Below are 13,776 nucleotides of genomic sequence, written 5' to 3' on the forward strand. Positions count from 1 at the left end.
TGTGGGTGTATGTGCTGGCATAATGTTAATAAGAGGCACTACTATATGACATAACGTGAATAAGGGGCATTTCTGTGCAGTGTATTTTGAATTGGGGGTACTAGTGTGTAGTCATGCCCCCAGTGCTGTAACTTGTGGCACGGCGAGAGACTTTGTGCCCCCTATCTTGCTCCCCCTCCTTTCTTTTCCCTAGTACTACTCCGCTGGGGGAGGGTGGAGTTTTGCAGAATGACGCTGTTGCGTCATGATGTCACAATGCAAACACGTCATTCAGCAAAACTCTGTCCCCCCAGCGGAGTAGTACTAGGGAATAGGACGCCCGCCAGCGAATGCACTTATACCCCCTTGGCAACGAGCATTCCCCTTCGCAATGAGCATGGATCCCAGAGCATGAAATCGCTGGCAACAAGCATACCACCCAGCGTATGAAACCCCTGGCAATAAGAATAACACCCAGCGTGTGAAACCCCTGGCAACGAGCATGACACCTAGCGCTTGAACCCCCTGGCATTAAGCGTGACAGTGTATGAAACCCCTGGCAACAAGCAGGTAATTTAAAAGTAGTTAGAAGCTTTACTTTAGTGCATAATGTATCATGGGCATTGCGGTGTATGGCATAATATGGTGCAAGGGGAATTACTGTGTGCGGATTAATATTTTGGAATGTTTTTTTTTACCAGTGGTCGCTGAGATCTCTTGTTGCAGGTTCAAAAACTGGGGTGTAAGATAGTCTTTTCCTGCGAGGCCACGCCTACTTTAGTGAGGCCATGACCGTTTTTAGCAAGACCGTGCCCCATCATTCTGAGCAATTTTTATGTCTGGGGGGGCACATCTTTGAATGTCTATGGGGCACATATTTTTTTTTAATGCTCGCACCGGGAGCCAAATTGTCTAGAAACAGCCCTGCACGCCCCTTCCTAGTGACTTATATTAGTATAACTGACACCTTAGTGTCCACTCTGCATGGTACCGCCATCCACTGTCAGGCTCTCCTCCCTATCTGCTGTTCTGTTCTGACTCCCATCACCTCAAAACCACCACTCCACTCCCCTCTGCTTTTGAGAAACGCAAGGTGGGGCTTTCAAAATCTTGCTATGGGGCCCACAAATGTCTAGTTACACCTCTGTCTGTACTCCTTCCATACCAGACTCCATTGATTATTAGCTCAGAATCACACTTTTTCAATCTGTGTACTGGTTCTCGGTTAAAGAAAACGTTTTCACTGTGTGCAACCAAAAGCATACCATAACTCTGCAGCTCCAAAAATTAAAAGGCGATAATTTAGCTATTAAATCTATTGTAAAGATCAGTGCCTGAATATTTTTTTTTTTTGTATTTTTCATGGCTAAGAAATGTAAACCAATTAAGCAATTAGGTTTTATCTTTCTAGTTCAAGTCAGATAGTGAACCTTATTTATGAAGTAAGATTATTTGTGCAGCACTTCAATTTGGGTTTACCTAGAGTTTCCCCAAAATACATTAGTATGTTTAGCCACATAGCGGTTGATGGGAGGAGTTGGAAATATAGAGGGTTCTCCATTTTATGTTAGTATTAGGCAGACAATAAAACTTGTTTGCGGAGCAATACAAAAACTATTTCCATTTTGTGGAACAGGATTATTGAAATGCGATATACAGTAACATTGAAGAAGGCACATTCTACTGTAGGAGTGTTTCTTGCTTTTCTAAAGGGCACACATCTATTTTTACTAACGTCTGATTTTCAGCCTTTCAGATCTTACTTCTAATACAGTATAATGCAATTTAAACTTTCTACTTTGCATTTCAGCAGAGATGTTCTTATGTTTTAAACAATTTAAAAAAGAGATGTGTAATAAAGACCAAGGCCCAAATGTACTGGGGTCCAATTTGCTAGTCCCAGCAAGATTCTGACAATTTTCCATTCATTTTATAGAAGCAGTTATCTTTAAGGAAAACAACCTGGATGCTTTAATATTAATCGCCACTTTAAATCTAATGGCTATATCAGGATAATCAATTGTCACCAATGGCCACACTAAACCGTACAGAATTTTAAGAGAGAAACAGAAAAAGTTGTTCTAAAGTCATACGAGGCTACCATTAATACAACCTTTAAATCTGTACATATATTTTTCTACTTTCCCTCAAACTAGAAGGACACCTAGGTGTTAGCTTCCTTAAAATCGAAGTTTGTGGAACTGTATTTTCTGATAAAGTAAAGAGTTGTTTTGTGAAATGTGTAAAAATGACTGCTGCTCTTGACGTTTTGGGAGAGAGCTACGTCATTTTATTTACTGAAGATTTTACTATGTGGATAATTACCTTATGAAGAATTCTAATAGGAGTATACTGTATCATCACTCCGAATGAAAACTTTGTATAAATAGCACATTTGCACCCAAGAGAATATACTCTTCATAGTACAGTCTGTCTACGTGAGCTTTCTGCATCCTCTCTTATTTTCAATATGACAGTAAACATTGTCATCAAGCCTCTAACATTGACGTGGAACAGATCACACCTTCCTAATGCTACTTCTAGTGTAAGGTGTCCCTCAGAAATTTTTGGTGCCCATAAATTTCTAGCTATAACTCTGCATGTGGTTCAGTACTGGATTTCACCCAATCCTGTCACTAGCATACTACAGTATGCCATTCCTCAGTTAGTGATTGTCATGACTCAGGGACTGAAAGGTGGATTTGTGCAACCAGTTAGGATTTGTGCAACCTATAGCAGTTATGCAGAGTCTTAACACCATGGTACTATTCACCTGGGACCCCTACAAGGAGGTTTGGTATTTGTTGCATCCAGTGCACAGGTCATGAACAACCTAAGTTTGTTCTTAGCATGGTAGACTGGAGATAAGTCATGCAAAGCCAAATAATGAGACAAAGGAAGGGCCAGGTAACAAGCCAGGGTCAAATACATAATAAGCCAATGGAGGAGAAAATACAGGAAGAAAAGCGGATTATGCACAGCAGTTTGGAAATAGCAACATAGAGTAACACTGGAGACTGATGTGAAACCTAGTACTGGTTTATATAGCTACAGTGGTTTGAATTTCTACATGTGACCATAGTGGTTACATAACCACAAAAAGAAAATACCATGTAAGATGTGTGCACAACTCTGTGTGAATGAGAAACCATTCACACAGGTAGGAACCAGCATTGGATTTTAAGGAAGGCACAGTGCTTTCACTGATAAGTGTTATCTTTTGTTTAGGCCACTGCCTTCAAATAGATGTTTTAAGACTATTTTGAGTTACACAAAGGAGATAGACAATACTTTATTTTCCACAGTAATTAGCAGCAGGGGCGTAACTCTGAGAGGCAATGAAGACACTTGCCTCCAGCTCCAAACACAGAAGGGGCACCTGCATGTACAGCAGCACCTATGTGGTTCATAGCGGGACCGCTGCTCTTCTAATGGAGCTCATGCGGCACTCCTGCTGCTGCAGAGTTAATCAGCTCTGTCCCATGACTGTACACCCAGCACTGCTGCCAGACCTTGAGATGGGACCAAACGGTTAATGCTGATTCTGACAATTCACTCTATCTATCTATCTATCTATCTATCTATCTATCTATCTATCTATCTATCTATCTATCTATCTATCTATCTATCTACTGTACACACACACACACACACACACACATATATTTGTTTTTCCTTTTATTTTTAAGGGAGCCTCTGGACAACTGGGATGAACGTACACCCCTGATTAGCAGGTTGAGATCTAGTACACTGGCTTTTCATTTTATGTGGCCGGCGTTGGGGAAAATAGGCTCCCCCATTTCCGGGAGTGGCGAGGCTAGGGACTGCATCATGAGACGCAGTTTCCTTGGCCTCACAAGCCGCCCAGTAACAGCAAGCTGTCGGGATGCCACTGTCGGTATTCTGACCGTCGACATCCAAGCATTGGGATCCCTATAACATCCCCATCCAACAGCTCTAGCCTGATTACCAGGTGTTAAACTCATGTCTTTATTCCCTGGCTCTGAGAGCTCCTTCCATCCCTATGTAAAGCTGATTAGAGCAGACGTAAAACATATGTAAAATTATTTATCTGTGATTTCTTTAGAGCTACTGCATATAATACTCAAGAAATTAATCTCCAGAATAGGCTCACACAACTTTCTTTTTAGCCTGTAAGTTAACCCACACACCAAAGATCACCTAACAAAAAATGGCGATTGCCATTTATTGTGTAGTGTAACAACTGTTACATTTAGAAGATACAGCTTTAAAATCCTTTGAATAAAAATATAATTCATCAAAACACAACAAGATCTCAATACATAATGATGGAGCAACTTTCTCAGCGTTATATACTATGTAGACAATAGTGATTGGTGATCATTGTAGGCTGTGCGATGTCATGTTTCCAGGGCGATGGTGGACTGGTATACAGAAGATTTGGTAACCCAGATTGACTGGCCAGCTCAAGGTCCAGATCTTAACCCCATTGAGAACCTCTGAGACGAATTGGAGTGAAGGGTGCATTCTTGATCGACTCTACTTCAGTGTCGCAGTTGGTCACTGTACTTTAGGGGAGATCTCAAAACATTTACTTACAGTCGACTGATGGTGTCCAAGTGATCCGATGTCCTAGGATGCAGCTCAGATCACTAATGCAAGCAGGAGATATGATCCCCCCAGAGATGCATAAGTGCTATTTCTGCTTCCACGTAAAGAGCAGTGATAGCAACTCCAACCACATCTGAATCATGCCCATTGCGCACCTGTGACCACTTTTATTAAATACCACCCAAAGTGAGCCAAAAACTATTTTGACCAATTACAGCATGGGAAGCTCAAGTGTCAAGCATATTAATATTATTTATATTCTGTATATTTATAAACTACCACTAATACTCTCATCTTTCATATTTGCAGTTTGCAATCCACAATCATGCAAGCCACCAACTACGTGTGGCGATGGTTTAAGACCAGTGTACTCCATTGTTGGTTGCTGTCTCAGTGTTACCTGTGGTAAGTTTCCAAAATGTTATCTATGGGAATTTTCTGGATTAATAAATGAGGTTTTAATAAAATAGTACAAATTCTAGATTTCACAAACATCTTTGAATAAAAGTTATTGTTGTGAGAGAAGTCTTCATTTACATGAGTCACAAATACAACCTTACAATATATGGGACTTGTATAAACGGGGTGCTGTTATATTGTGGCGTGCGCAGCGAGCCACCGAGCCCGTAGTGTGGTGGCTTCGTTGTGCTCGCCCCCACTGCCGCCATTCTGGTGGCCGGGATCCCGTCCTCTGGCAACATACACCCAACTCGTGTAAACCCTGTCTTGCATTACAGCCATAGAGCATTACACAAGATATGGATTGATTGATTGATTGATTGATTGATTGATTGACTGATTAGTTTAATTAATCCATTTATTTTACAATATACTTTACAGTAAAAGGAACAAAATCAGAACAATAATATGCGTAAAATATCTTTAAAGTTCATGGTACATCAACATGCTGAACTTGAACAAAAAAAACAAAAAAATAAACTTCTCCACAATTCTCCACAATGGACGTAATTTGAGGTTTACAAAATGGCAAATTGCAACCATGAGCATCTTATATTTTGCCTCCCACCACATAGATGTGTAGAAAACCTGCAGGAACTGGCAATGCAGAATATTGTGCTGAATTGAATTCTCTGCTCAAACCCATACTTAGTCCCATGTTACATGTACAGTATATCAACTCAAAGTTTACCATATAAAGCAATTTTCAGTGATGAGATTCTGTTTCAAGCTTGATCAGTGCTCTGTTCAGATGCAGAATGGGGAGGGAGGGGTGGGGGGGTATTGGTCATGGTTCCCTGGGCTCACTTCTCTCTGCACCAGGGCCCTCATTCCGAGTTGTTCGCTCATTATTTTTTTCTCGCAACAGATCGATTAGTCGCTAATGCGCATGCGCAATGTCCGCAGTGCGACTGCGCCAAGTAAATTTGCTATGCAGTTAGGTAATTTACTCACGGCATTACGAGGTTTTTTCTTCGTTCTGGTGATCGTAATGTGATTGACAGGAAGTGGGTGTTTCTGGGCGGAAACTGGTCGTTTTATGGGCGTGTGCGAAAAAACGCTACCGTTTCTGGGAAAAACGCGGGAGTGGCGGGAGAAACGGAGGAGTGTCTTGCCGAACACTGGGGCTGTTTGTGACGTCAAACCAGGAACGACAAGCGCACTGAACTGATCGCAGATGCCGAGTAAGTGTGGAGCTACTCAGAAACTGCTAAGAAGTATCTATTCGCAATTTTACTATGCTAAGATTCACTCCCAGTAGGCGGCAGCTTAGCGTGTGCAAAGCTGCTAAAAGCAGCTTGCGAGCTAACAACTCGGAATGACCACCCAGGTTTGGTGACAGCTGCAGTGAAAAGTGCACTGCACGCTGTAGAAATTGAACATGTTAGGAGTCCATGCATGTGGTGAGGATGCACAGCACTGTGCTAGCAGCATGTGAGAGAATGGGATTATTATTATTATTATTATTATTATTATTATTACATTTTATTTATAGGGCGCCACAAGTGTTTCGCAGCACCATACAACGGACAGTACAGGGAGACAAAACTTAGCATTACAGTAAATAAATAACAAAAATAAAGTACAGGTAACAAGGAGCACCACCATTCTCAAAACATAATACAGCTGAGATGTAAGCAGTGAGGGCGTAATCATCATACTACTTGGGGCTGGTGACCATAGATAGTGATGAGCCTTTACCAGCAGGAGAAAAAGTGGGGAAAGACGGTCTCTGAGTAGGAGAGAGCTGTGAGTGAAATGTGTTGAGAAGAGGGCTTTGACAACAAGAGGAAAGAGGGCCCTGCTCTGAAGAGCTAAAAATCTAGTGGGAAGGGGCGACAGACAGATGACATGAGGTGCAAGCAAGCGGGAGGAAGCCTGATGGCAGTATGTAAGCAAAGCAGAGATGTTCAAGGCATGAGGCCGGGGGAAGGAGGAACAGCCTCAGGACTAGGGATAAGGCAGGACTCAGAGAAGCTGCAGACAGTGTGCCCACTCAGAGATGATGTAAGGTAAAAAGGAGGAGGGGGACACTCACCATCTGTACAGTATGTATAAGTGATGTGTTTGACTGTGTGTGTGTGTGTGTGTGTGTGTGTGTGTGTGTCTATGACTGTGTGTTACAGTGTGGATATAAGTGTGTGACTGTACATACTGTAGATATATTATATTTGTGTGACTGTGTTACAGTATGTATGTACAGTATGTGTATTAGTGTGTGACTGTATGTATGTGTGTGTTGTATCATACTTGCTAATCTTCCGGAATGGCCAGTAGGATCCCAAAAATCGGGTGCCGCTCCTTTCCCCTTGGAGAAGTGGGCAAGTCTTCTGGATTAGCCAGTACCCTACCATCCAGCCGCCCACTTACCTAGTAAAGTGGGTGGGCCGGGGGGGTCGATGATGTGATATGCGCTGAATTGCATCATTATAGCCACGTTACCTGCTGTACAATGCTTACTTTACTAAGGTGGTCATTCCGAGTTGTTCGCTCGCTAGCTACTTTTAGCAGAAATGCAAACACAAAGCCGCCGCCCTCTGGGAGTGTATCTTAGCATAGCAGAATTGCTAACGAAAGATTAGCAATTCTGCTAAAGTATTTCCTTGCAGTTTCTGAGTAGCTCCAGACCTATTCCTAGATTGCGATCACCTCAGTCCGTTTCGTTCCTGGTTTGACGTCACAAACACGCCCAGCGTCCGGCCAGCCACTCCCCCGTTTCTCCAGCCACTCCTGCATTTTCTGCTGGCACGCCTGCGTTTTTTAGCACACTCCCGGAAAACGCTCAGTTACCACCCAGAAACACCCACTTCCTGTCAATCATTCTCCGATCAACAGAGTGGCTGAAAAGCTTTGTTCGCCTGTGAGTAAAATAGCATAGTTTTGTGTAAAATTGCTTAGCGCGTGCGCCCTGCGGTGCATACACATGCGCAGAACTGCCGGATTTTAGCCTATTAGCAATTCTGCTAAAAATAGCAGCGAGTGAACAACTCGGAATGATCACCTAAATCAGGTAAAATAACAGTTGTGACTTCCAGCGGATGAGATGTCTAGCATGGATGCTTTTTAACTCAGCTCTCCAGGTTTGTGAGTAATGTAATCCCAACCATCCTCATTTCTTATAATTTTGGGACTTTCCAACCGGATAAGGTGTATATGAAACATAAATGCATTCTGCGCTTAGACTTAGGTCCCATCGCCATGACATCTCATTATGGTATGCAATTATTCCAAAATATGGAAAAATCTGATATCCAAAATACTTCTGGTCCAAAGCATTTTGGATAAGGATACTCAACCTGTATAAAGTATATGAAAAATACAAAGAATATGTTAGAAATATCTTCTTTGCATTATTCTAATCATTTCTATATTCAAAACACTGGATTAAAAAGTCTAAGGCAGGTGAGCAGTGCCTCCCCTGCCTATCTTTTCTGCACATCTCTAATCAAACCTCACCAAATGTCCAGCAGTATATGCTGCTTCACCTTTGTATAATGCCCACAAGAACCCTTTGGCTCATATAATGTGTGTAAATATAGCTCTGGTACTGCCCAGTACCTCCTGAACCATTTACTTCACCGCACATTCCTGCCCCAGTGTCCTCTTCTGCTGCAGCCTTGGAGTGGGTGGGCTGTGATACATTACCTTCCTGCCTTGCCGTACTGGTCCCTGATCAATGACAATACAACACTAAAATAATAATTTATATATATATACATATATATATATATATATATATATCAAATTGAAAATAAAAATAATTAAATACAAATAAAAATATAAATATAAAAAATAAAAATAAAATTAAGAAAACAAATAGCAGCTATAATGTTTTCAGCTCTTTTGATTAATAATTGGCAATGGGAGACCTCTTATCTGCTCCAGGTGTTAAAGCTCTTAATTTAGTCCATTTAAGACTTACCGGCTGTTAGCAGTGCTATCCCTACCTTGCACTGATTACCGTTGGTGGTTAGTGCTGTACCACTTGAAGGAGTCAGGGGGTGGAAGCGGCGGGAACGTTACCATACGATTGCTGGATCTTAAAAAAAGCGCACAATCAAGGTATGGCAGGACATGTATAGATCACGGTCTCTGAAAAGAACACACTGAACAGCCGAGTAAGCTGAGTACTTACAAATCAGGGAATACATAGAGACTGGCAAACAATGAGAACTTAATATCTTTAACCAAAGTATGTTCAGGAACAGAACACTGATTGCAGGATATCCACAGGGAACAAGATCAGAATAGCTGGACCATAGCAAAAAACAGTTTATAGTGAAACAATCAGTGCCCATCAGGTTACTTATACCCCTTTCACATCGCCAAAATAACACGAGTTATTGCCGGGTTGTTGCTGGGTCGACCCGAGTCGAAGTGCAGTGTGAAAGCGCCAAAGTGAAAATCCGGGCTGAGCAACCCTGCATTTCAACCCAGGTTAAAAGAAGGGTTAAACACGGGTCGGACCCGGGTCACTGTGCAGTGAGAAAGCCTCTGAAGGGTTAAACACAGGTCGCACCAGGGTCGCTGTGCAGTGTGAAAGTCTCAGAAAAGGTGCTGATTGGCTGTATATGTGTCTGCTCAAAGCAGTCCTCAGACCCTCCTTTTATTTTCTTTTGAAACCTCATCAATGTGAGCCAGAAAAGACCATTTTAAATCACATCACAGTGTTTAACATGGGTGACCCGGGTTCAATGTGAAAGGCACATACCCGGGAATAAGTCGTGTTGAAACTTCAATGTGAAAGGGTCTGAGGCTGCTCGGATCCAGGTCGGTCCCAGGTTCAAAAGCCATGTCCGACCTGGGTTTGCGATGTGAAAGCAGCATTAATGAGAGGTGGGAATATAAAGTCAGGGAATCACATCATCAAACAAGGGAAGGAGATTTACTCCTATACTGTACGTATCAGTGAAGTGCGGTAAGGTGAGGCAGAGCCTTTTCTGTCATACTAACATTTGCACCATAGTTTTAACTGTATAAAGTATATGAAAAAGACAAAGAATATGTTAGAAATATCTTCTTTGTATTTTTCTAATCCTTGTTATAGTCAAACTCTGGACTAAAAAGTCTATTGCAGGTAAGGCAGTGCCTCCCCTGCCTACCTTTTCCGGACTTCTCTGATCACAACTCACCAAATTTCCAGAAGTTTATACCTCTGCACCTGTGTATAATGGGGGTCATTCCGAATTGATCGCTAGCTGCTGATGTTCGCTGCGTAGCGATCATTTAAAAAAAACGGCAAAATTACGCATGCGTATGGGGCGCAATGCGCACCCACTGCGTACAGGTACAAAGAGCATTGATGTTTTGCACTGCTTCTAGCGACGATTCCATTCGCACAGCCGATCACAAGGAGATTGACAGGAAGTGGGAGTTTATGGGTGTCAACTGACTGTTTTCTGGGAGTGTTTGGAAAAACGCAGGCGTGTCCAGGCGTTTGCAGGGCAGTTATCTGACATCAATTCCGGAACCTTTGTCGCTGCAATCATCGCACAGAATAAGTAACTACAGGGCTGGTCTTGTTTTGCTCAACATTTTTTTGTACCGCTCGGCTGCACAGGCGTAAACACTCTTGCAAAGCAAAAATACACTCCCCCATGGGCGGCGACTATGTGTTTGCACGGCAGCTAAAAGTAGTTAGTGAGCGATCAACTCGGAATGACCCCCAATGCCCACATGAACCCTTTGGCTTCTATATTTTGTGTAAATCTGGCTCTGGGTCTAGTCAGTGCCTCCTCAGCCATTTACCTCACCGCATGTCCCTGGTAGGTATGGTGCAAATATCCAACGTCCAGAAGAGCAGCACCTGTGGAAAACAGAGGTACTACAGAGCTAATTCTGAAAATAAGAGTCCAGACAATTACAAGTATGAAAGATGGTAGCGAAATTCTTTTTCGACCTAACTAATGTTGCCCCTCTGTTTGAGGAATAACAGGTCATTTATGCTTCTAGAAAATGCAAGACTCACAAGTGTCTTTTATTTTTTCACAGTTCCAAATCAAGTGTGCGTGTATAATAACATAGACTATTTGGTAAGTCTGTAAATAGAAAGATTGTCATACTTTCATTTCGTAAGAGGTGTAATCATAAATCTGAATACTAACAGAACATTTAAATATTTCTGACACTATAGCAAGTTGTTGTGCATTTCATGACGTACTTAATGCAGGAATACTATTAAAAGGAATATCCAAAACTGACTTGAATAAAATCCCCCATCTCCCTAAATAATTGAACCATCAGATTTTATGCCTGAGGTAACCTCAGTGTGGAAATTATTCATTTCCAACTGTACTGGATCATTTTGAATGACTAGAATTAAACCAAATGGTGGATTTCAGCTGTCTGGATGACTTTTGTGACTTTACCATTCAGCTTCAATCTACTATTTCACTGAATTCATGTAAGATACAGTAAAATGAATTTAGGCTCAGCATGGATAAGGCCCTGCATGGATTATATGGTTGTTGGATTTAGTTACATGTTGAATTTAACTTTAAAGCCCCATACACACAGTGCAATGCAGGCTACTGCCGATATTGACTATGCGATCTGTCTGGAAGGCAATCTGTTGTTTTTCAGTGCTGCAGTATTACTATTGTGTGGCCAATGGGAATCTGCGCAGCTTTATTACTACAAATTGTATTTAGTGAAAACAGAATGAAGGGTGTGTATTGTGTGCTTCATGGCAATGCATCCCATAGGGCAGGGGTGGGGAACCTTATACGGCCCGGAGAAACATTTTGTCTGGCCTGGGACCTTGCCAAGGCAGCTGTGGAGAGTAGAGTCGCCCGCCGCGCACGGCATCATGGGAGATGTAGTTTTCTCACACTGTGCTAGAAAACAAAGTGAATATAGATACTCTACTCAGTGCGCATTGGTTGGAGCAGCTTAGTGATGTATATATAAAGGTGACCCAGAGGTAACTCTCTAGAAAATACCTCCAACCCAGCAAGTGGGATAAACGTGCAGAAAAAAAGATGGTACCAATACATACACCTAGCGCATCAAATGGAAAGTCGAAGAGCCACTATTGCCAGTAGTCCTCATATATGATTTTTTTCCAGAAAAAACAAAGAAAAGTGCATATAGTTAAGCACAGTTTACATTATGTACATGGAAGTTTTTCAACTAAAAAGAACATTTATTGTACACATATAAAAACATTGATCCGCACACAATCGCAGGTGTGATAGCAGCAGTCAAAATAACACAAAGTGCAATGTGTCTAGCAGCAATTGAGATATCCACACAGGGAGTCCAAATGGACAATTACCAGATTTAGGTGAAAAGTAGGCATGTAAGCATGAAGTCCACAGCAACTACAGCGGCTCCTTCACCTTCCGTCTGATAAAGATTCCAGGATCTCCCTCCCGTGGTTAAATAGATATAACCAACGCGTTTCTCCCCTTCTCCCGATGTACAGGGGAGAAACGCGTTGGTTATATCAATTTAATCACTGGAGGGAGATCCTGGAATCTTTATCAGGTGGAAGGTGAAGGAGCCGCTGTAGTTGCTGTGGACTTCATGCTTACATGCCTACTTTTCACCTAAATCTGGTAATTGTCTATTTGGACTCCCTGTGTGGATATCTCAATTGCTGCTAGACACATTGCACTTTGTGTTATTTTGACTGCTGCTATCACACCTGCGATTGTGTGTGGATCGATGTTTTTATATGTGTACAATAAATGTTCTTTTTAGTTGAAAAACTTCCATGTACATAATGTAAATTGTGCTTCACTATATGCACTTTTCTTTGTTTTTTTTCTGGAAAAAATTCATATATGAGGACTACTGGCAATAGTGGCTCTTCGTCTTTCCATTTGATGCGCTAGGTGTATGTATTGGTACCATCTTTTTTTCTCACACTGTGCACTGTATACAGTGTACATTGTAAGAAAACTACATCTCCCATGATGCAGTGCGCAGGAGAGAGCTCTGGGCGCTGATGTGAGGCAGCTTTGAAGAGAGATCTCAATGGGGGTCTGCTCTGCTGGCTGTAGGCAGGAGTAATGACTGTGCTGCGGTATAGAGCGGACCCAGGACCTGGACCAGTGGTGTGCAGGAGTCTGGATGGGACCTGTCCTGCAGTGGTGGTGAGTGCCCTGCTTGCATTATACTGGAGCATTATGTGTAACTGGCACTATACTGGGGTATTATGTGTAATTGGCACTATACTGGGGCATTATGTTTGCCTGTCATAACTGGGGGCAGTATGTGTGAGCAGCTAATACTGTGGCCATTATGTGTAAGGAGCACTAATGTGGGCATTATGTGAAAGAGCACACGCTTTTTGTGTGTGTGTGTGTCGGGGAGGGGGGCTTCAAAAATAGCCCGTGAATGATGTTGATAAACTCCAAATGGCCCTTGGCAGATAAAAGGTTCCCCATCCCTGCCATAGAGGAACAGCATCACACATGGCAAAGGGCCTGGTAGTTTGAGGGACCCTAGTATAATGCCCAGGTGGTCCCCCCACCTGTCATGATGTAGCGGTCTGTAACCACCTATATCACATGCCCATTTTGCGCCCCAGAATGCTATGTGATCTGCATTATGGAGCGAATATGCCAAATCCAAGGTTCCCCTCTGAGAAATCCTCAGCTGATTTCTGAGAGCGCGGAGATCAGCTATAACAGGGGGATTGATGAGCAGTAAAGGCACTGAGATATTTATTTCCCACTGTGGGGGTAGGGTTGGGAGGGAAGGGGGGGGGGGGGGGGGTTAATGCTACAATGGTTACAT

At 42.4% G+C, this 13,776-nt stretch overlaps 1 protein-coding gene across 1 annotated transcript in view; it reads left to right on the forward strand.

The window, feature by feature from the left end:
* Positions 1-13,776, forward strand: part of LOC134969044 (mucin-2-like) — a 695,488-nt gene that overhangs the window by 542,603 nt on the left and 139,109 nt on the right. Inside the window, exons 34-35 of the mRNA XM_063944753.1 lie at positions 4,882-4,977; positions 11,023-11,063. Coding sequence (XP_063800823.1) covers positions 4,882-4,977; positions 11,023-11,063 — 137 coding nt within the window. The remainder of the gene's footprint in view (positions 1-4,881; positions 4,978-11,022; positions 11,064-13,776) is intronic.

Source organism: Pseudophryne corroboree, chromosome 11 (genome assembly GCF_028390025.1).
Source record: "Pseudophryne corroboree isolate aPseCor3 chromosome 11, aPseCor3.hap2, whole genome shotgun sequence".
Classification (NCBI taxonomy): Eukaryota; Metazoa; Chordata; class Amphibia; order Anura; family Myobatrachidae; genus Pseudophryne; species Pseudophryne corroboree.